Raw genomic sequence first — 22,868 nt, 5'->3', positions numbered from 1 at the left:
TTTGTCTTTTGATGCCATAATAACTTAAAGGCGTTAAAACACAGAGACCCGTTATGTAGAACATTTTACATCATAACTTTCTAGTCTCTTAATAAAAGGAGGGAATACATTTTAATTTATGAACCTGGATATATTTGCATCCGTCTTGTTGATGTGAAACTTGTAGCTTTAGCTCAGAGAACAAGTGTCGTTACGTAGAAGAGATTAAATCCTTTCAGCTCTTTATTTCCCACAATTAGCACAACAGGGATGCATGTTTTGGCTAAATGGGTTTCCAGCCTGCCACGATATGCATCCCCCCCTCTGTTCCCCAAAATATTATTATAGTGATTTAAAACTTATACCAGCAGTTCATGGAACTATTCTGGTTATGTAGAAAAAGTTATTTCACTCTTAAAACTGTAATTCTTCAAATTAGCACATGGATGCATGTTTTGGCTATATGGGTTTCCAGCCTGCCACGATATGCATCCCCCCCTCTATTGCCCTCAAATATTACCCTATCGATATAAAACTTATACCAGCAGTTCATGGAGCTATTCTGGTTATGTAGAAAAAGTTGTTTCACTCTAAACTCTTTAATTCTTCAAATTAGCACATGGATGCATGTTTTGGCCATATGGACTCCAGCCTGCCACAAAATGCATCCCCCCCTCTGTTCCCCAAAATATTATTATAGTGATTTAAAACTTGTACCAGCAGTTCATGGAGCTACTCAGATTATGTAGAAAACGTTATTTCACTCTAAAGTCTTTATTTCCCACAATTAGCACAACAGGGATGCATGTTTTGGCTAAATGGGTTTCCAGCCTGCCACGATATGCATCCCCCCCTCTGTTCCCCAAAATATTATTATAGTGATTTAAAACTTATACCAGCAGTTCATGGAGCTATTCTGGTTATGTAGAAAAAGTTATTTCACTCTTAAAACTGTAATTCTTCAAATTAGCACATGGATGCGTTATTGGGCTATATGGGTTTCCAGCCTGCCACGATATGCATTCCCCCCTCTATTCCCTTAAATATTATTATAGTGATTTAAAACTTATACCAGCAGTTCATGGAACTATTCTGGTTATGTAGAAAAAGTTATTTCACTCTTAACTCTTTAATTCTTCAAATTAGCACATGGATGCGTTATTGGGCTATATGGATTTCCAGTCTGTCACGATATGCATTCCCCCCTCTATTCCCTTAAATATTATCCTATCGATATAAAACTTATACCAGCAGTTCATGGAGCTATTCTGGTTATGTAGAAAAAGTTATTTCACTTTAAAGTCTTTATTTCTCAAAGTTAGCTCAGGGATGTATGCCCCCCCCTCCCCTGTATTCCCCTCAAATATTATCCTACTGATTATTTGCAACCTTCTCAAGAAATGATCTACCAAACAAATATTGATGATTAACAATGAGCTTTATGTTGACAAAACCCAACATCAGCTTTAGTGAACAAATACGGAGCTAGAAACATTATTTATTTATGCTATTCGACCCATTTATATTGTTATATTTACACAGGTGTCAGATGGAGGAACCACCAAGGTAAATTCCCACCAACCGACAGGCGACTGCTGAGCAACGAGCCGATAGAAGTTATGTTTTTATCAACTTTCTTTCATTAATTCGGTTGTCAAATTATTATGGCATCAAAAGACAAAGCAGAGAATTTCAAACAGACACGGACTGAAGAACGTTCGGCTCATTACGTGTCAATAAAGGTGTAAAAACCGCATTTATTTAAAGTAATTTGCTAAATAAAACCCACCGTTTCAGGGACCACATGGCTGAGAAACGAGGTAATGTTACTAATATCTCTAAAGTTTCCTCTTCGCTCACATTTCAGTCCGTTTTCTGGGCGGAACACCTGATCAGAACCAGCAGCAGCTGGTTCCGCTGGTTCCGGACTTTAAACTTAATGAAACTCCTGCTTTCTACTTTAAATATTCAGGAAGTAAATAGTTATTCTGATTTACTTACAATTTTAGTGCTGATTTGTTTTATTTATTTAAGATTTTCCAGTTTCTTAAACTTCACTTTTTCATAATAATACTAATATTTTTTTTTTTTTGAATTTAGTTTCTTCTTCAACTTATTTATGCAAAATGTTTGTAGTTTTAATAATTAATCCGGTTAATCGTTTCAGTCCTAATTTAAACATAAATCCACGTCATTCTCACCTGGAAACGTCCGGTTTTTAATCTGTGGTTTCAGGTTTTCTACAGGGGTATCGCTGTGGATCTGCTGCCCCCATCCGGACGGAGGTGGTATTGCACCACAGGCGCATTTTTAAAAACAAATAAAATCTGTTTACTTCTGATTTAAAGATAAACTTGTGTATTTTATGTTTGTTAGAATAAGAGAGAAAAATAACGTAAAGTTTAAAAATCTGCATTTATTGAGGAATAAATTTAATAAATGCATCTAAATTCATTTAAAATAAGCTTTAAAAGCAGATGTGGCATATTTTTAAATACTTTCTCACAGAGTTTGTTGTTTTTTGTTTGATCCGAAACATTTAGACGAATAATTTTAAGGAGCAAAACATTTTTATTTTAATTCAATGTAAACAAAAGTGAAACCATCTGGTCACAAATTCACTCCTGCGCTTATAGAAAGCCGTTTCCATGGCAACGAATATTTACGCATTTCCTCATTGTTCAATCAGTTTCACGTTTCCTGGACTGTGACGTCATCGGGACAGAGGGCGGCCGCCAGGGGGAGCCAGAGTTCCTCAAGATGGCCGCCAGGGGGAGCCAGAGTTCCTCAAGATGGCCCCCTGGGGGAGCCAGAGATCCTCAAGATGGCCGCCAGGGGGAGCCAGAGTTCCTCAAGATGGCCGCCAGGGGGAGTCAGAGTTCCTCAAGATGGCCGCCAGGGGGAGTCAGAGTTCCTCAAAATGGCCGCCAGGGGGAGTCAGAGTTCCTCAAGATGGCCGCCAGAGGGAGCCAGAGTTCCTCAAGATGGCCGCCAGGGGGAGCCAGAGTTCCTCAGGGCGGCCAGAGCTCCTCAAGATGGCCGCCAGGGGGAGCCAGAGTTCCTCAAGATGGCCGCCAGGGGGAGCCAGAGTTCCTCAAGATGGCCGCCAGGGGGAGCCAGAGTTCCTCAGGGCGGCCAGAGCTCCTCAAGATGGCCGCCAGGGGGAGCCAGAGTTCCTCAAGATGGCCGCCAGGGGGAGCCAGAGTTCCTCAGGGCGGCCGCCAGGGGGAGCCAGAGTTCCTCAAGATGGCCGCCAGGGGGAGTCAGAGTTCCTCAAGATGGCCGCCAGGGGGAGCCAGAGTTCCTCAGGAAACCAAACCTGCTGAACTCAGTCGGTTTTCTTCGGTTTGCGGTTTTTCCACAGGATGACGGCGGTGAAGGTTCCTGTTGGACCCAAACAGAACATGAGACCCAAAAAAAAAAACCTTCAGAACCGAGAAAAAAAAATCCGATTCCTGCATCAGTTTGGGCTTTTATTCTGAAACTGAAACATGCAGTTGTGCTCATTAAAAACCAAATGTGACGTTTTATTCACTGATTATCAGAACCAGACACGACCTCTGACCTATGCAGAGCAGCAGCAGCACCGCAGCGACTCCAGGCAGGATGACCGAATATTCCCGAGGAAGGAAATATCTGTGAAGGACGTGGCGTCCGTCGACGAACGGCTGCAGAAACACGAAGACAGAAACGTGTAATAACATGGTAATAACATGGTAATAACATCCAGTAATTAGCCGTTTAGAATGATAACAACAGGATCAGGTCCGGTACCAGAACGATGACCCAGACGGTGTAATACGAGAAGAGCAGCAGGCTGAACAGAACCAGGCTCATCCCGACCGCCTGATCCGCTCCGGTAGCCTGGAAACACAGCAAACACATGGAGAAACCTGGGACACATGGAGAAACCTGGGACACATGGAGAAACCTGGAAAAACCTGGGACACATGGAGAAAACCTGGAGTAACCTGGGACACATGGAGAAAACCTGGAGAAACCTGGAGTAACCTGGGACACATGGAGAAAACCTGGAGAAACCTGGGACACATGGAGAAAACCTGGAGTAACCTGGGACACATGGAGAAACCTGGAAAAACCTGGGACACATGGAGAAACCTGGAAAAACCTGGGACACATGGAGAAACCTGGAAAAACCTGGGACACATGGAGAAACCTGGAAAAACCTGGGACACATGGAGAAACCTGGGACACATGGAGAAACCTGGAAAAACCTGGGACACATGGAGAAAACCTGGAGAAACCTGGGACACATGGAGAAAACATGGAGAAAACCTGGAGAAACCTGGGACACATGGAGAAAACCTGGAGAAACCTGGGACACATGGAGAAAACCTGGAGAAAACCTGGAGAAACCTGGGACACATGGAGAAAACATGGAGAAAACCTGGAGAAACCTGGGACACATGGAAAAAACATGGAGAAAACCTGGAAAAACCTGGAGTAACCTGGGACACATGGAGAAAACCTGGAAAAACCTGGAGAAACCTGGGACACATGGAGAAAACCTGGAGCAACCTGGGACTTGAGGGGACAATTTAACAGAAACATCCAAGTTGTAAGAAATTAGATTAAAACTCTTTAATGTCATTATTTTCTTGAATCTGAATATTAATGAAATTATTTCGCCGAACAGAATCATAAACATCAGCAGGTGCAACTGCTAAATGTTCCGTTTTGTCCTCCCTCATTTTCTGTCTCACGTTGGTTCCGTCCAGTCCGGGACTCCCTACAAATAATTGAAGATTTTAGACAAAAACCTGATTTTTGTGTCAGAATGTGATCATAAAACATATTTTCTGAGCAAACGACGTTTCCTCTTGAATTCGGCGTCAAACGGCTTTCATAAATCTGTTGATATTTTCAACAAATAAATAAAAATTGTCTGAACAGAGAAAGAAAGTCACACGAACAAATCAATCAGAAACGATTCGCAAATAATTAGCTTCAAATCGTCACTTAAGACTGAAACCAACACAATTATTACAACTATAAAATAAGAGTGTATAACACTAAATCACATTTACAGTTAATGCGAGGCTACAAGTTAAAATAAACTCTATCTTCATGCTTCACCTCCGGAACTTCCGGTCGCACATTAAACGCTAAAATTTCATTTTAAATCTGCCTTTGACCATAAATGTTCGATTATCGTTTTATTTGTATTTCTTACCATGTTTACAGACACGTAGCGAAGGATTATTTGGCGATACTTCCGGCTTCGTTCTTCTTCTTCTTCTTCTCCTCCTAAACCTACCGGAAGTGCTCAGGTTTCTGTCGCCCCCTAACGGTTGCACGGTGCAACTTCACCGCCATCCGCTAAAGATTCGTTTAGATGTATAAAAAAAGTTTGATTTTCAGTTTTAGTTACAAAAAATAAAATAAAAATAATCCGCATCATACTCAAAAGATGAAAAATAACAAAATGTGGAAAAGTTCTGGACATAAATAAAACTTTCACAGCTTTATTTGATGTTTATGTACAAAACGAGCAGATAAAGTCTCACAATAACAACTGTGAATAGTTAAAATCTGAACATTAATAACAAAAACAACCGTAAATTTACCCAGAATGACCGTTTACGTTGAATAAAAACATGAAATAAATCATTCATCCCTTCACCAAACACATCAACACATGAATCATGATGTCATTCATTCAAATCACTATTAAAACCCTTTTCACCAAAATAAAAATAAACACTTTATGTGTAAAAACAACACGTGTGAAGGACGTTTTGTCTAAAATACAGTATAAAGCTTTAAGATCCAGTCAGAACCAGAACCAGAACCAGCTGATTCTGACCCGGAGCATCTATCTGGGTCAGACGGAGCCGATAAATATCACATATTTTTCATAAAGCGACGAGAAACATGTGACCAACCAACCCGTTCAGGTCCGTTTCCATCCGTCTGGGCTTGGTTCTGGAGCAGCAGCTGGTTCCGGGCCCAACAGAACCACAGACATGAAGACGGAGTTTGGATGAAAACCGAGCAGCAAAAACTAACAAGCGTTTCTGATCCAGCAGAAAAACTTTCCCTAAAGACGTCAGTCTGGCTGTAGAGGATTCTGTATGGAACCCCAAGAGTGCCACAAAAAGAATAAATGTATAATAATAAAAATAATATGTTGCTAAAATAACTCACCACAGGAATTATTAAACAATAAAACACAAACTACAAATGTTTCCTTTTAAAATATATCATCTCCTCTTTGTTGTGGCACCTCTGTGATTCCGTACAAACAAATGGCTAAAGACAGTTAGCCTTTCAGCTACATGATGCGGCTCAGCAGTAAACAGATTATTAACCAGGAGCCAAAATGAAGCAAAGAAAAGTCAAATAAAATAATAATATATGTCCAGGCAGCACATGGTGACTGTCAGGTTGGACAATAATCGTTAGCGTTAGCATCGACCCCATTAGCTGCTAAATGCTACAGGTGAAAATGTTGCAGGTCTTGATGTTTCTTACGTCTGAAAGACCAAAATAAGGAAAAAAGAAACATTTTTAATCATAACTTTGTTAAAATTGTGACTGAAATTCTGTCAGAGACCAAAACGCTGAGGAGACGTAGCAGCTAGCATCGTGCTAACTCCTAAACACCGCAGCTAAATCAGTTAGCAGCTGAACGGTTTAAACAAAACCTCAAGAAAAGACCAAGCAGAAATATGCATGACATTTTCATGAACCGCAAGGAAAGTTATTACCCAGACGAGAAACAACAGCTAGCAGCTAGCGGCTAGCCGCTAGCGGCTACATGTAAAGCCTTAGCCAAACACCTGCACTTGTTCTACAGAGTAACAGAAACTTTTTCATGCATCAATGTCAGAATTGTGACTAAAATTCAGAGAACAGTTACAAAAACTAGCAATTAGCCTTTAGCCTTTAGCACGCCCGTTAGCGGCTAACCAGTCAGCAGCTACAGATCCTGAGAAGCAAATTAAAAAGGCCCGGCTGATTAAAGGCCCCTTAACGCGTTTTAAATGGATTTAAAGCAATAAAATCAATTTTTTTACGATCAAAGCTGCAAATAGATCAGAGAAAATATTAATAAAGTTTCAGAAACACGACAGATTAATATATATATATATATATATATATATATATATATATATATATATATATATAGTGGCTATTAGTGATAATAAACCTGAGGTTAAACACAATGATCAACCAGCAGATTATAATAATAACAATAATAATGATAATAACAAAAATAATAACAATAATAATGATAATGATAATAACAATAATTACAACAATAATAATGATAATAACAATAATAATAACAATAATAATGATAATAACAACAATAATAATGATAATAACAATAACAATAACAATAATAATGATAATAACAACAATAATAATGATAATATCAATAATAATAACTATAATAACGACAATAACAATGATAATAATGATAATAACAATAATAATAACAATAATAATGATAATAACAATAATAACAACAATAATAATGATAATAACAATAATTACAACAATAATAATGATAATAATAATGATAATAACAATAATAATGATAATAACAATAATAACGACAATAACAACAATAATAATGATAATAATAATGATAATAACAATAATAATAACAATAAAAATGATAATAACAACAATAATAATGATAATAACAATAATTACAACAATAATAATGATAATAACAATAATAATAACAATAATAACGACAATAACAATGATAATAATGATAATAATAACAATAATAATAATATCTTCAGCGTTAAAGTAAAATAATCCTCTGAGTTTTACAACCAAACATTTTGTGACGTCATCATAAAAGAACTCTGTTGTCTTAAAGCGAACCGGTTCTGATGAGTCGGGTCAGAACCGGTTCTGTTGAAACGTTTCAGAATAAAAGCATTGAATCTGCCTGCAGCTTCACATCCGACTCTGAGAAAAATTCATAACTTTATGGGTTTTAATACGTTTCTGTGCATAAAAAGAAGGAAACAATTTTACTCTCTGAGCATCAGATCATCCAGGATAATCCAGGATAATCCAGGATAATCCTCACACATTCATGGTGAATCATCTGGAGGAACCGGTCCCTGCCAGGCTCTGCTGGAATAATCCAGACGGTTCCAGCTGAGCGACCCGGAGCGGACTGGACCCGCTGGTTCCGACTGAACCGGGTCAGCAGGAGAACCTCAGTGAGTCCCGATCACCACCGGCTCGAAGACGCCCGGAGAACCTCTGGAAGAGAGACGGGAAGCAGAGAGCGGGTCAGGACGTGGCCGGTTCTGGTGGGTTCTGGCCGGTTCTGGTCGGTTCTGGCCGGTTCTGGTGGGTTCTGGTCGGTTCTGGTGGGTTTAGGGTCGGTTCTGGAGCCCTACCTGGTGGCGACCCGCGTCCCGCTCAGGGCCGTGGTCCCGTCTTTGCTGACAAACAGTCTCAGGTGGCTGTCTGGGGACAAACAGCCAATCTGGTTACCATGGTTACCGCTGAGAGCCGATTGGTGCGTAGTGAGAGCTGATTGGTGCGTAGTGAGAGCCGATTGGTGCGTAGTGAGAGCTGATTGGTGCGTAGTGAGAGCCGATTGGTGCGTAGTGAGAGCTGATTGGTGCGTAGTGAGAGCTGATTGGTGCGTAGTGAGAGCTGATTGGTGCGTAGTGAGAGCTGATTGGTGCGTAGTGAGAGCTGATTGGTGCGTAGTGAGAGCTGATTGGTGCGTAGTGAGAGCCGATTGGTGCGTAGTGAGAGCTGATTGGTGCGTAGTGAGAGCTGATTGGTGCGTAGTGAGAGCTGATTGGTGCGTAGTGAGAGCCGATTGGTGCGTAGTGAGAGCTGATTGGTGCGTAGTGAGAGCTGATTGGTGCGTAGTGAGAGCTGATTGGTGCGTAGTGAGAGCTGATTGGTGCGTAGTGAGAGCTGATTGGTGCGTAGTGAGAGCCGATTGGTGCGTAGTGAGAGCTGATTGGTGCGTAGTGAGAGCCGATTGGTGCGTAGTGAGAGCTGATTGGTGCGTAGTGAGAGCTGATTGGTGCGTAGTGAGAGCTGATTGGCTGATTGGTGCGTAGTGAGAGCCGATTGGTGCGTAGTGAGAGCTGATTGGCTGATTGGTGCGTAGTGAGAGCCGATTGGTGCGTAGTGAGAGCTGATTGGTGCGTAGTGAGAGCTGATTGGTGCGTAGTGAGAGCTGATTGGTGCGTAGTGAGAGCTGATTGGTGCGTAGTGAGAGCTGATTGGTGCGTAGTGAGAGCCGATTGGTGCGTAGTGAGAGCTGATTGGTGCGTAGTGAGAGCCGATTGGTGCGTAGTGAGAGCCGATTGGTGCGTAGTGAGAGCTGATTGGTGCGTAGTGAGAGCTGATTGGCTGATTGGTGCGTAGTGAGAGCCGATTGGTGCGTAGTGAGAGCTGATTGGCTGATTGGTGCGTAGTGAGAGCCGATTGGTGCGTAGTGAGAGCTGATTGGCTGATTGGTGCGTAGTGAGAGCTGATTGGTGCGTAGTGAGAGCTGATTGGTGCGTAGTGAGAGCCGATTGGTGCGTAGTGAGAGCTGATTGGTGCGTAGTGAGAGCTGATTCGTGCGTAGTGAGAGCTGATTGGTGCGTAGTGAGAGCTGATTGGTGCGTAGTGAGAGCTGATTGGTGCGTAGTGAGAGCTGATTGGTGCGTAGTGAGAGCTGATTGGTGCGTAGTGAGAGCTGATTGGTGCGTAGTGAGAGCTGATTGGTGCGTAGTGAGAGCTGATTGGTGCGTAGTGAGAGCTGATTGGTGCGTAGTGAGAGCTGAACCTTCGTCGTTGCCGCCGGATGAGAAGTTCTGACTCTGGACGATTTTCTCCACGATGTCGTCGGCGTCGATGCGAGTGTCGTCCACGCAGCTCCGCTGGCGCTGCACGGCGTCCTTCTTCCTCCTGCTGGGTATCATCATCATCATCATCATCATCATCATCATCATCATCAGACCCTGACGCTGCAGTTTGTCACAACCCTCCTGGTAGAATTAGCACCTGCTAGCTAAAAACAACCAATCAAAGCCAGGAGGCGGGTCTTAGCGCTGTCAATCACCCTAATCCAGGGGTGGGCTGCAACTTTTAGATGCGTCTCCACTTCAACACCTGGGTCACATAATGACTGGACCAGAACCAGAACCAGAACCAGGACGAGGACCTGGACCAGGACCAGAACCAGGACCTGGACCAGAAACAGGACCTGGACCAGGACCTGGACCAGAACCAGGACGAGGACCAGGACTGGACCAGGACCTGGACCTGGCCGGACCAGGACCTGGACCAGGACGAGGACCTGGACCAGGACCTGGACCAGGACCAGAACCAGGACTGGACCAGAACCAGGACCAGGACCTTGACCAGAAACAGGACCTGGACCAGGACCTGGACCAGAACCAGGACGAGGACCAGGACTGGACCAGAACCAGGACCAGGACCAGGACCGGAAACAGGACCTGGACCAGGACCTGGACCAGAACCAGGACCAGAACCAGGACCAGGACCTGGACCAGAACCAGGACCAGAACCAGGACCGGACCAGAACCAGAACCAGGACTGTCCTAGTCACTTGCTCTGACACGCTGCTGCTAGCATAGCCTGTAATGAATGCTAACACTAGATTGACAGCTCTAAGCCCCGCCCCCTGGCTCTGATTGGTTGTTTTCCTCAGACAGCAGCAGCAGTTTTAATAAATATATAAAATCAAATTTCTATCAAACTGCAGCTGTAAAAATACCCAGAATCCCTTTGGGCGTCTCATCCTGATCCGACCTGCTCCCCGTTTCTCCTGCCGAGCCGTGAAATAATCCCAGGAATGTGAGCCGGCATGTCAGCGTGCCGGGACAGGTGAGAACCCACCTGGAGGAGCGGTGGGACAGCAGGGCGGCAGCCGAGGGCGGGGGCGGCCGCTCCGGCTTGGTGGGCGTGGCGGGGGGCTGAGCGGCGCCGCAGGACGCGCCGCTGCTGGACGAGGCGTTCCGGTGGTGGCCGAGGTCGGTCAGGCTGGAGCAGCGGGAGTGACCGGTGCTGTAGCCTGGAGGGAAACCAGAGAAGAAGAAAAGCTCCTGATCCAGATTCTGACTGGGACACTTTGATGTGCAGCTAGCATGCTAGCTCCTCGCTAAACATCCATGCTAGCTCCTCGCTAAACATCCACGCTAGCTCGCTAAACATCCACGCTAGCTCACTAAACATCCACGCTAGCTCGCTAAACATTCACGCTAGCTCCTCGCTAAACGTCCATGCTAGCTCCTCGCTAAACATCCTTGCTAGCTCCTCGCTAAACATCCATTCTAGCTCCTCACTAAACATCAATGCTAGCTCGCTAAACATCCATGCTAGCTCCTCGCTAAACATCCATGCTAGCTCCTCGCTAAACATCCATGCTAGCTCCTCGCTAAACATCCATGCTAGCTCGCTAAACATTCACGCTAGCTCATTAAACATCCATGCTAGCTCCTCGCTAAACGTCCATGCTAGCTCCTCGCTAAACATCCATGCTAGCTCCTCGCTAAACATCCATGCTAGCTCGCTAAACATCCACGCTAGCTCATTAAACATCCATGCTAGCTCGCTAAACATCCACGCTAGCTCCTCGCTAAACATCCATGCTAGCTCCTCGCTAAACATCCATGCTAGCTCCTCGCTAAACATCCACGCTAGCTTGCTAAACATCCACGCTAGCTCGCTAAACATCCATGCTAGCTCCTCGCTAAACATCCACGCTAGCTCCTCGCTAAACATCCACGCTAGCTCCTCGCTAAACATCCACGCTAGCTCCTCGCTAAACATCCACGCAAGCCCGTTAAACATCCATGCTAGCTCCTCGCTAAACATCCATGCTAGCTCGCTAAACATCCATGCTAGCTCCTCGCTAAACATCCATGCTAGCTCGCTAAATGCTAGCTTGGATTGAAGCCCTGAAGGTTTGATGAAACCTGTGAGAATGTGTGATTTTATCTGCAGCTTCACTTCTGATTTTAGGATTTAAATCAGCTTTAATCCTAGAAATGTCACTAATTTTCCTCCGTAGTTTTGCTGTTTGATTCCAGGTTTTCCAGATGAAGCCGCTGCAGCAGCTCCGTCCTCATTGGTCAGTGGCGCTGACCTGATATCCTGCTGTGCTGACTGGCGCTGCGGACGTGCCGAGTGAGGAAGACGTCCTCCGGGCCGCGAAGGCCGTCCGGCTGCTCCGGCCGCCCTGCAGCCGGGAAACAGAGGACGGGTTCAAAGGCTGTCGCTACGATTCCCCACAGCAAACCGGGTCAGCAGATCCCACCTGGACCACGACCGGACGACTGTCTGGGCTTTACGGCACCAGGCCCGTCCACGATGCCCCCTGCTGGCTGCAGAGAGGCGGTGCTGTCCCCCTTACAGGCCAGCTGCAGGTTGGGGTCCTCCTGTCCAATCAGGACCGACTTAGCCGTGCTGGGAGGCCTGCAGGCAGCAGCTAGCATTAGCATTAGCATTAGCATTAGCATTAGCTGCAGTCATCCATCCATCCATCATCCTGAACTCACGTTTTGAAGCAGGGATCTCCAGACAGCAGCATCATCCCGATGGTCACCTGGAGGAGAGAAACGGTTGGATGAATGTGTGTGTGTGTGTGTGTGTGTGTGTGTGTGTGTGTGTGTGTGTGTGTGTGTGTGTGATGCCTTCAGGATGGAGTTGTCCTGCCGGGTGTTTTTGGTGTCGTAGCCCTCCAGGATGCAGCAGCGGACCGTCGAGCCGGAACCAGCAAACTCAGAAATGTTGAGGTCAGCAAATCCCAGCTGGAGGAAGACGGACGGACAGAGAGACGGACAGAGAGACGGACAGAGAGACAGAGACGGACAGATGAATCAACAGAAAGTGAAGTTCACTCAGACAGACCATCTGTTCCTCCTCATCGTTTCCATCTCTGCCTCCGTCAGAGGAAATGATCAGATTCATCAACAGCCTGTTTTGACCCCCATGTTCACCTTCACTCTGACCTCTGACCTCTGCTGACAGTTTACCTACCGTGGGACTAAACAACAAGCAGAAAGAGGCTGACGTGGCGTTGAGACCCATTCAGGAAGCTAAAACACTCGCGGTTCAGATCGGTCTGAGCCGCGAGCTGATTGGTTCAGAGGCTCGGCTAATCGCTACACTTATTATCTGTGGCACAGAAACGCTTCACAGGCTCACCTTGGAGTAGGCCTTCCCCCCCTTCAGCTCCTGCAGAGACGAAACAAAGCAGTCAGCAACCGTTTCCCGGAAACCGCCCAGAGGTTTTCAGTTCGCGGCTCCGGGACGAGACGTCCGACGTGTTCCCACTGGCCCCAGCTACCAGTTTACGGCTTTTGATTTAATGAGAACCAGTCCTGAGCAAACATCTGCTAACGTGCTAACAGCTAAGCTAACTGCTCGTTTGGCGACTCCGCTAGCTTTGAAAGCGTTTAGCATTTTTAGCTTCTGAGCCTCTAATTTATTTGGCTGTTTTTTGAACTTGCGTCTGTGTTGACATTTTGGTCACCGACTGTTAAGAATCATTCAGTAGATCGCCATTTACCCAGAATGCATTGCTGTTGTTCTGCAGTTTAACGTTTATTTTCTGTCTGAAGCCTAAAAACACGCTAGCAAAACTCAGCAACGGTAAAACTGAAACCCTGAGGACTGCTTTAGCATTAGCTTCTGCTAAGTAGCATGTCGGTATAGTGCTTTAGCATTAGCTTCTGCTAAGTTGCATGTCAGTATAGTGCTTTAGCATTAGCTTCTGCTAAGTAGCATGTCGGTATAGTGCTTTAGCATTAGCTTCTGCTAAGTAGCATGTCAGTATAGTGCTTTAGCATTAGCTTCTGCTAAGTAGCATGTCAGTATAGTGCTTTAGCATTAGCTTCTGCTAAGTAGCATGTCAGTATAGTGCTTTAGCATTAGCTTCTGCTAAGTAGCATGTCAGTATAGTGCTTTAGCATTAGCTTCTGCTAAGTAGCATGTCAGTATAGTGCTTTAGCATTAGCTTCTGCTCAATAGCATGTCAGTATAGTGCTTTAGCATTAGCTTCTGCTAAGTAGCATGTCAGTATAGTGCTTTAGCATTAGCTTCTGCTAAGTAGCATGTCAGTATAGTGCTTTAGCATTAGCTTCTGCTAAGTAGCATGTCAGTAAGTCTAGCAACCTGCTAAGACTTATAAGCTTGCATTAGCTTCTGCTAAGTAGCATGTCAGTATAGTGCTTTAGCATTAGCTTCTGCTAAGTAGCATGTCAGTATAGTGCTTTAGCATTAGCTTCTGCTAAGTAGCATGTCAGTATAGTGCTTTAGCATTAGCTTCTGCTAAGTAGCATGTCAGTATAGTGCTTTAGCATTAGCTTCTGCTAAGTAGCATGTCAGTATAGTGCTTTAGCATTAGCTTCTGCTAAGTAGCATGTCAGTATAGTGCTTTAGCATTAGCTTCTGCTAAGTAGCGTGTCGGTATAGTGCTTTAGCATTAGCTTCTGCTAAGTCGCGTGTCGGTATAGTGCTTTAGCATTAGCTTCTGCTAAGTAGCGTGTTGGTATAGTGCTTTAGCATTAGCTTCTGCTAAGTCGCGTGTCGGTATAGTGCTTTAGCATTAGCTTCTGCTAAGTCGCGTGTCGGTATAGAGCTTTAGCATTAGCTTCTGCTAAGTCGCGTGTCGGTATAGTGCTTTAGCATTAGCTTCTGCTAAGTCGCATGTCGGTATAGTGCTATAGCATTAGCTTCTGCTAAGTCGCATGTTGGTATAATGCTTTAGCATTAGCTTCTGTTAAGTAGCATGTCGGTATAGTGCTTTAGCATTAGCTTCTGCTAAGTAGCATGTCGGTATAGTGCTTTAGCATTAGCTTCTGTTAAGTAGCGTGTCAGTATAGTGCTATAGCATTAGCTTCTGCTAAGTCGCATGTCGGTATAGTGCTTTAGCATTAGCTTCTGCTAAGTCGCGTGTCGGTATAGTGCTTTAGCATTAGCTTCTGCTAAGTCGCATGTCGGTATAATGCTTTAGCATTAGCTTCTGCTAAGTCGCGTGTCGGTATAGTGCTTTAGCATTAGCTTCTGCTAAGCAGCATGTCGGTATAGTGCTTTAGCATTAGCTTCTGCTAAGCAGCATGTCGGTATAGTGCTTTAGCATTAGCTTCTGCTAAGTAGCATGTCGGTATAGTGCTTTAGCATTAGCTTCTGCTAAGCAGCATGTCGGTATAGTGCTTTAGCATTAGCTTCTGCTAAGCAGCATGTCGGTATAGTGCTTTAGCATTAGCTTCTGCTAAGCAGCATGTCGGTATAGTGCTTTAGCATTAGCTTCTGCTAAGTAGCATGTCGGTATAGTGCTTTAGCATTAGCTTCTGCTAAGTAGCATGTCAGTATAGTGCTTTAGCATTAGCTTCTGCTAAGTAGCATGTCGGTATAGTGCTTTAGCATTAGCTTCTGTTAAGTAGCATGTCGGTATAGTGCTTTAGCATTAGCTTCTGTTAAGTAGCATGTCAGTATAGTGCTATAGCATTAGCTTCTGCTAAGTCGCATGTCGGTATAGTGCTTTAGCATTAGCTTCTGCTAAGTAGCATGTCAGTATAGTGCTTTAGCATTAGCTTCTGCTAAGTAGCATGTCGGTATAGTGCTTTAGCATTAGCTTCTGCTAAGTCGTATGTCGGTATAGTGCTTTAGCATTAGCTTCTGCTAAGTTGCATGTCAGTATAGTGCTTTAGCATTAGCTTCTGCTAAGTAGCATGTCTAGTGCTTAGCATAGCTTCCTAGTCATGTCTATAGTGCTTAGCATTAGCTTCTTCTAAGTAGCATGTCAGTATAGTGCTTTAGCATTAGCTTCTGCTAAGTAGCATGTCAGTATAGTGCTTTAGCATTAGCTTCTGCTAAGTAGCATGTCAGTATAGTGCTTTAGCATTAGCTTCTGCTAAGTAGCATGTCAGTATAGTGCTTTAGCATTAGCTTCTGCTAAGTAGCATGTCAGTATAGTGCTTTAGCATTAGCTTCTGCTAAGTAGCATGTCGGTATAGTGCTTTAGCATTAGCTTCTGCTAAGTAGCATGTCAGTATAGTGCTTTAGCATTAGCTTCTGGTAAGTAGCATGTCAGTATAGTGCTTTAGCATTAGCTTCTGCTAAGTAGCATGTCAGTATAGTGCTTTAGCATTAGCTTCTGCTAAGTAGCATGTCAGTATAGTGCTTTAGCATTAGCTTCTGCTAAGTAGCATGTCAGTATAGTGCTTTAGCATTAGCTTCTGCTAAGTAGCATGTCGGTATAGTGCTTTAGCATTAGCTTCTGCTAAGTAGCATGTCGGTATAGTGCTTTAGCATTAGCTTCTGGTAAGTAGCATGTCAGTATAGTGCTGTAGTGCCGCTGCAGAATATTTAAATTCTAGATTCCTCATCCTGATCGCAGCGAATCCCAACATGCGACTCGAACAGCAGCAGAAACGTTTCCAGGCCCACGGCGGTTTGGACCCGGCTCCATGTTTACCTTGCGAACAGAAACTCTGCAGATGCAGGGATCCAACACTCCGGTGATGGGGCTGGCGCTCATTTTACACACAAAGGAGAACCTCTTCCCCCATCGGACGCAGTTCTGCTGCACCTCCTCCCTGCAAAACACACACACACACACACACACACACACACACACACACACACACACACACACACACACACACACACACACACACTCCATTTAGAGCTGAAACTGAAGATTCTTCTCAAAGCAACTGTAAGCAGCTTGTTGCGTCAGTTAGCTTGTTTGGTAAAAATAACATTAGAATAATCACTTTATTCCTGTTTCTAGAATATCAGACATAAAGATCCTAAACTGCTAAAGGTTTGCTAGCAAACAGATAAAATCTTGGCAACATGTGGCTAAAGCTAACAGCTAGCTAGCAAGTAATGGAGCTAAATAGTTTGGTAGTAAGTTTCCTGCTAACAACAAGCTAATTCTCGTTAGTAAGAGGCTAACATGTAATTTACAAGTAATGAGAAAAGCTAAGCTGCTTGCTGTTAAGAGGCTAAATAAAGCACTAGCAAAAAGCCAAACAGTTTGGTTGTAGCTATGTTAATAGCAGGTTAGCAAGTAGCTAAAAGATTGCCTGCTTGTCTAGAAACTCTCTAGAGTTGTCAGGTTAGCCAAGTAGCTCATTAAGCTAATATGGTTTGTGTAAATGTAGCTGAAAGGTGTGCATCTCATTAGCTAGTGGCTTAAATTGTTCTTTTGGACGAAGCTTCGCAGCTTACAGAGGAAACAACCAGACAGGTCAGAGGTCAAACAGCTAACAAGTAGCTAAAACAGCTCAACACAACAACTTGTTAGCTAGTGGGTACATGCTAATTACTTTATCATCTTAGCTGTACATCTTTTCCGTTTCTTGAAGCAAAACTTTTCTTAAAAACAAGAACATGAGACATGAGCTTTTAATGTGAAGGTCGTGATGTCATCACAGCGTCTCTTAAAGGTCTGCAAACCTCAACAGTTAGCCTGTTGGAGCGACAGGAAGAGAAAACAACCCAGATCTCCAGAGAAAAGGCTGAGAGCCGAGACGATCTGACTTTACGACGGGGTTTTCCTCCTCTAACGGCAAACAGATGGATGTTTATCCGTCCGGCTCGCTGCGCTCACATCGATCAGACCAAACCCAGAAAACACCAGCTGTGACGGAATCAGCAACTCCGGCAGGAACAGGTTCAGCTTCGACTCGCAGCAGCAGGACGAGTTTCAGGTCAGTAATGAGGATCAACAATCAGCGTCAGAGAGGAGGTTCAGTTCAAGAGAAACGAGGGAGAACATCTCTGACCTGACCAGGAAAGTTTGTGTCAATCAAGATGAATTACAGATTAAAAGAATCTGGAGAGAGCAGATCGTAGATCAGATCGTACATCAGATCGTACATCAGATCGTACATCAGATCGTAGAACAGATCGTAGAGCAGATCGTAGAACAGATCGTAGAGCAGATCGTAGAGCAGAACGTAGATCAGATCGTAGAGCAGATCGTAGAACAGATCGTAGAGCAGATCGTAGAACAGATTGTAAAGCAGATCGTAGATCAGATCGTAGAGCAGAACGTAGATCAGATCGTAGAGCAGATTGTAGAACAGATCGTAGATCAGATCGTAGAACAGATCGTAGAGCAGATCGTAGAACAGATCGTAGAGCAGATCGTAGAGCAGAACGTAGATCAGATCGTAGAGCAGATCGTAGAACAGATCGTAGAGCAGATCGTAGAACAGATCGTAGAACAGATCGTAGAGCAGATCGTAGAACAGATCGTAGATCAGATCGTAGAACAGATCGTAGAGCAGATCGTAGAACAGATCGTAGAGCAGATCGTAGAGCAGATCGTAGAACAGATCGTAGAGCAGATCGTAGATCAGATCGTAGAGCAGATCGTAGAATAGATCGTAGAATAGATCGTAGATCAGATCGTAGAATAGATCGTAGAACAGATCGTAGATCAGATCGTAGAGCAGATCGTAGAATAGATCGTAGAACAGATCGTAGATCAGATCGTAGAGCAGATCGTAGAATAGATCGTAGAATAGATCGTAGAACAGATCGTAGATCAAATCGTAGAATAGATCGTAGAACAGATCGTAGAACAGATTGTAGATAAGATCGTAGAATAGATCGTAGAATAGATCGTAGAACAGATCGTAGATCAGATCGTAGAACAGATCGTAGATCAGATCGTAGAATAGATCGTAGAATAGATCGTAGAACAGATCGTAGATCAGATCGTAGAATAGATCGTAGAATAGATCGTAGAGCAGATCGTAGATCAGATCGTAGAGCAGATCGTAGATCAGATCGTAGAGCAGATCGTAGAATAGATCGTAGAATAGATCGTAGAATAGATCGTAGAACAGATCGTAGAATAGATCGTAGAACAGATCGTAGAACAGATCGTAGAACAGATCGTAGAACAGATCGTAGAGCTCATAAATTTAAAGTTGGTCTGTAAAATAAAGTAGATCCGAGTTATTAGTCTAAACTCTGCTTCATTGCTCCGTGTATTGCCCGGTCATTGGGTCTACATTTTGGACCTGGTACCAGCAGAACCAGGACCGGTACCAGCAGCTGTTGGACCCGACCCGGTTCTCCTCTCAGAACCTGCCTGACCCGGTTACCCATCATATTTCCAGCTTCATGGCGAGAGGAAACACTTAATGTTTAACTCTGGGGTTAAAACGTCTCTCATCCAGTTCCTTCCCCCCAGACGGCGACTCAAACCCCCATCGGCTGCAGCCGGGCGGAGCGGCTGGTTCTGGACTGGTTCTGCAGGTTCTGCGCTGTGGGCCCGGCCCACCTGGACACACAGGCACACCTTTGTGAGGCAAAGCCTTTCGTCACCGGATCGTCTGTGACCAGCTGTCAACGTTTCCCTCTCAGGGTTCTGAACTTTTACCGTTTCTGAAAATAACGCAACGTGTAACAGCGGTTAGCTGAACAGCTAGCAAGGCAACGGCTCCACAACAAGCTGGGAAATCGCTAACAAATGGATAAACAGCTAACTAAAGCTAGCTAGAGCTAACAGCCATCACAACCTGTTGCAGACATTTAACGTTTTCATATTATTTAAATATTTTCATATTTCATATTCAGTTAGCTATTAGCAGCTAACTGCTAATAGCTGACAGCTAACTGCTAATAGCTAACAGCTTATAGCTGACAACTTATAGCTGACAGCTAATAGCGAACTGCTAACAGTTGACAGCTAACTGCGAACAGCTAACTAATAAGACACCTAATAAGACAGAGGCTGCTTGTAGCTAACATCTTGTTAGCAAGTGGCTAAACAGTTGCCCATAGCTAGGTAGCACAGCAGCAAAGCTATTAAGCTAGTTAGCTAGAATAATGAAGAGCGTGAAACCTTTGATTTCATAGCAGAGAAACTCATCAGCCTTTGACTTTAATTTAAAGTAAAAACAGTTTTGTGTACCATGTAGCCTATGCTAGCTGCTTATCCACATAAAACTACTCTGTTTGTTTTTGTTTTGCTGCTTTAAATATGTCAGCAGAACATGAACCTTTGGTTTTTACGAGGGTTTAGAAAGATAAGCATCAGAGTTTGGAGCGTTTATGTGGAGAGCAAAGAGCCTCGGTGCTGAGCGGTTCAGAATCTGAGCTCATGAAAGTTTATTGGCTCCAGAGCAAAGGAGAAAATTTAACCGAACATGTAGGAACAAGACAAACCGCTGATTAGATGGTGGAAGTGGAAACGCAGACGGCCTGAATGGAGGGAATCAAACCCGCCTGCTAGATTGTTTCTGTTGTTTTTAAATATGTGATCACAGATCAATAACCAAATCTTTACAAATGTGATCAGTTTGATCTGTGACCTTAAGAAAAAACAGCAAACAGATCAGAAGAGAAGTTAAAATCTGCAGGATTAGCATTTTCCTGCACTTCTCCATTTTCAGAGCAGCACTTCCTGCTGCACGTTGACAGGCGAGTCCAGGTGCTGCTAATAGCGAACTGCTAACAGTTGACAGCTAACTGCTAATAGCTGACAGCTAACTGCTAATAGCTAACAGCTTATAGCTGACAGCTAACTGCTAATAGCAAACTGCTAACAGTTGACAGTTAACTGCGAACAGCTAACTGCTAACAGTTGACAGCTAACTGCTAATAGCAAACTGCTAACAGTTGACAGTTAACTGCGAACAGCTAACTGCTAATAGCTGACAGCTAACTGCTAATAGCTAACAGCTTATAGCTGACAGCTAATAGCTAATAGCGAACTGCTAACAGTTGACAGCTAACTGCGAACAGCTGACAGCTAACTGCTAATAGCTAACAGCTTATTGCTGACAGCTAATAGCTAATAGCGAACTGCTAACAGTTGACAGCTAACTGCGAACAGCTAACTGCTAATAGCTGACAGCTAACTGCTAATAGCAAACTGCTAACAGTTGACAGTTAACTGCGAACAGCTAACTGCTAATAGCTGACAGCTAACTGGTAATAGCTAACAGCTTATAGCTGACAGCTAACTGCGAACAGCTAACTGCTAATAGCTGACAGCTAACTGCTAATAGCTAACAGCTTATAGCTGACAGCTAATAGCTAACAGTTGACAGCTAACTGCGAACAGCTAACTGCTAATCACTTAGAGCTAACTGCTAATAGCTGACAGCTAACTGCTAATAGCAAACTGCTAACAGTTGACAGCTAACTGCTAACAGTTGACAGCTAACTGCTAATAGCTGACAGCTAACAGAACGATTCAGCAGAGAGCAGATGAAGTCATGAGTCCAGACTGGTGCTGCTGGCAGGAATGAGTCAGGCTGGAACAGAACCGGGTTCTGTTGAGTCAACGTTTCCTCTCACCTTTATTTTGAAACTCAGAGGAAAGAAGCTGCAGGACTTTATCCATGTTTTTAAAATTAAAATAGTTGAACTGGTTAAAACTGGAGTTGATCGGTTGGAGCAAAAAAAAGGAAACCAGGAATCGGTATCGGCCTGATCAGCCGGTACCGGCCTGATCGGTGCATTTCTGCGTCTCCAGCTTCGGGATGAATCGGCTTTTGCTTCTGACGCCTTTCGCTAAACTTCCTGTTTCCCCCCAACAGCCTGGAAACCGACAGGATATTTAAAGGTAAAGGAAACAGAATCGGGCTGAAACGATGAACCGGTTCAATTGTGATTAATCGATCGATTAATCGTTAACTGGACAGTCAGTCAAACCTTCACTAAAGGAAAAGTTGATTTTCTTATTTTAAACCATTTCGTTTATTAATTTATTCCTAATATTATATAAAATAAAATTAAACAGTTAAATGAAAAAATGTGCAGAAATTATCCGATCAATTAACCACCAGAATAATCGATTAATCGTTTAAATAATCGATTAATCGTGAGGGAAAAACCGAGGATCATAATTGGTTGGTTGCAACTACGGTCTGAAAATGTTCCGCTGGTTCCGGAGGACCGAGGCAACTGGACCCGGTTCAGAGAACGTTCTTCACACTCTGAACGTTCCCGGAGCGACCGGCCCCCGCAGGGTGTGTGAGGCGTGACGAACCAAAGGTCGCATGGGTTTCAAGCCATCCGGAACCGAACCGACAGCAGAAACTGGGTCGGGTTCGATGGGATCCGGTCAGGATCCGGCCGGACTCACCTGGAGGAGGAGATGCTGAAGTCCCCCCCGTCCACCAGCCGAACCTTGCAGAACAGAACCCCGTTGACGAACGGAACCGCGGTCAGCTCCTCCAGGACGAAGTGGACCTGGAACTTAAACTTTTTCTTCTTGGTCAGAAAAGCCATGATCCCCCCCGGAGGCGGAACCAGCCGAACCGCGCAGGGAACGACCGGGTCCGGGTTCTGGAGGAGGCAGAATTCCCGTCCCGGTGGTTCCTGCTGCTGACCGGGACCGGGAACGGGACGTCGGCCCGGTCCGGACCGCGGCAGCTCCAGAACCGCTCTGCCACGCAAACACCGCCGAACTCACCGCACAGTCCGCCCGCAGCGCGTCATTCCGGGTCAGAACCGGATCCCAACTTCCTGGTTCTGCTCCTCGGGACATGTGCGGGTTCGTCCCCGCAGTCAGAGCCGAGCCGAGCCGAACCGAGCGGGTTGAAGAGAGAGAGAGAGAGAGAGAGGCGGCCCGCCGTGCCCGCGCAGCGCCGCGGGAGCGCGCAGCCGCCAACCAATAAAAATCAGAACCATGTGGAGCTACGGAGGCCCGGACGGACAAAAAATAAATAAATGACTGTAAACATAAAATATCCAGGAATATTCACTGTAAATAACATTTATATGAAACTTCTTCTTCTTCTTCTGCTGCGTCAGGCTGGATGGAGGCGCCTGTCAGCTGGCTGCCCGCAGCATGATGCTGCCACCACCACCGTGTTTCACTGCCTGGTTTCCTCCAAACACATTTAGGATTTGATGGCGGGGAGGAAAAAAAA

The 22,868-nt window shown here is 44.5% G+C and overlaps 2 protein-coding genes across 22 annotated transcripts; both read right to left on the bottom strand.

The window, feature by feature from the left end:
- Window positions 1-2,640: 2,640 nt before the first annotated feature.
- On the bottom strand, window positions 2,641-5,321 carry dpm2 (dolichyl-phosphate mannosyltransferase subunit 2, regulatory). 18 transcript variants are annotated; one of them, XM_081614120.1, is made up of 7 exons: window positions 4,429-4,493; window positions 4,235-4,335; window positions 4,070-4,185; window positions 3,941-4,010; window positions 3,754-3,891; window positions 3,545-3,647; window positions 2,641-3,363 (listed from the first exon to the last, which is right to left on the bottom strand). In XM_081614120.1, exons 1-7 carry the CDS (start codon window positions 4,457-4,459, stop codon window positions 3,308-3,310), a joined length of 615 nt encoding a protein of 204 aa, XP_081470246.1. In that variant the 5' UTR covers window positions 4,460-4,493; the 3' UTR covers window positions 2,641-3,307. The 18 variants fall into 18 exon arrangements, with proteins under 18 accessions (XP_081470246.1, XP_081470245.1, XP_081470250.1 ...); XM_081614119.1 differs by having other exon boundaries at window positions 3,941-4,020; window positions 4,080-4,185; XM_081614124.1 differs by having other exon boundaries at window positions 3,941-4,020; window positions 4,080-4,335; window positions 4,429-5,167.
- A 2,255-nt stretch (window positions 5,322-7,576) lies between these two features.
- On the bottom strand, window positions 7,577-22,724 carry LOC103474095 (early estrogen-induced gene 1 protein-like). 4 transcript variants are annotated; one of them, XM_081614113.1, is made up of 11 exons: window positions 22,079-22,724; window positions 16,436-16,556; window positions 13,162-13,191; window positions 12,648-12,764; window positions 12,513-12,559; window positions 12,272-12,429; window positions 12,101-12,193; window positions 10,852-11,026; window positions 9,776-9,897; window positions 8,376-8,445; window positions 7,578-8,235 (listed from the first exon to the last, which is right to left on the bottom strand). In XM_081614113.1, the coding sequence occupies exons 1-11, from the start codon at window positions 22,222-22,224 to the stop codon at window positions 8,190-8,192; spliced, it is 1,125 nt and encodes a 374-aa protein (XP_081470239.1). In that variant the 5' UTR covers window positions 22,225-22,724; the 3' UTR covers window positions 7,578-8,189. The 4 variants fall into 4 exon arrangements, with proteins under 4 accessions (XP_081470240.1, XP_081470239.1, XP_081470241.1 ...); XM_081614115.1 differs by lacking the exon at window positions 22,079-22,724 and adding an exon at window positions 19,002-19,112 and having other exon boundaries at window positions 9,776-9,900; XM_081614112.1 differs by having other exon boundaries at window positions 7,579-8,235; window positions 9,776-9,900; window positions 22,079-22,723.
- Window positions 22,725-22,868: the final 144 nt, after the last annotated feature.

The sequence above is a fragment of the Poecilia reticulata genome, chromosome 12 (assembly GCF_904066995.2).
Source record: "Poecilia reticulata chromosome 12, P_reticulata-male-v2, whole genome shotgun sequence".
NCBI classification, from domain to species: domain Eukaryota; kingdom Metazoa; phylum Chordata; class Actinopteri; order Cyprinodontiformes; family Poeciliidae; genus Poecilia; species Poecilia reticulata.
Note: the sequence above shows the minus strand (reverse complement) of the source record. Positions and strands in the feature narration are given on the sequence as shown.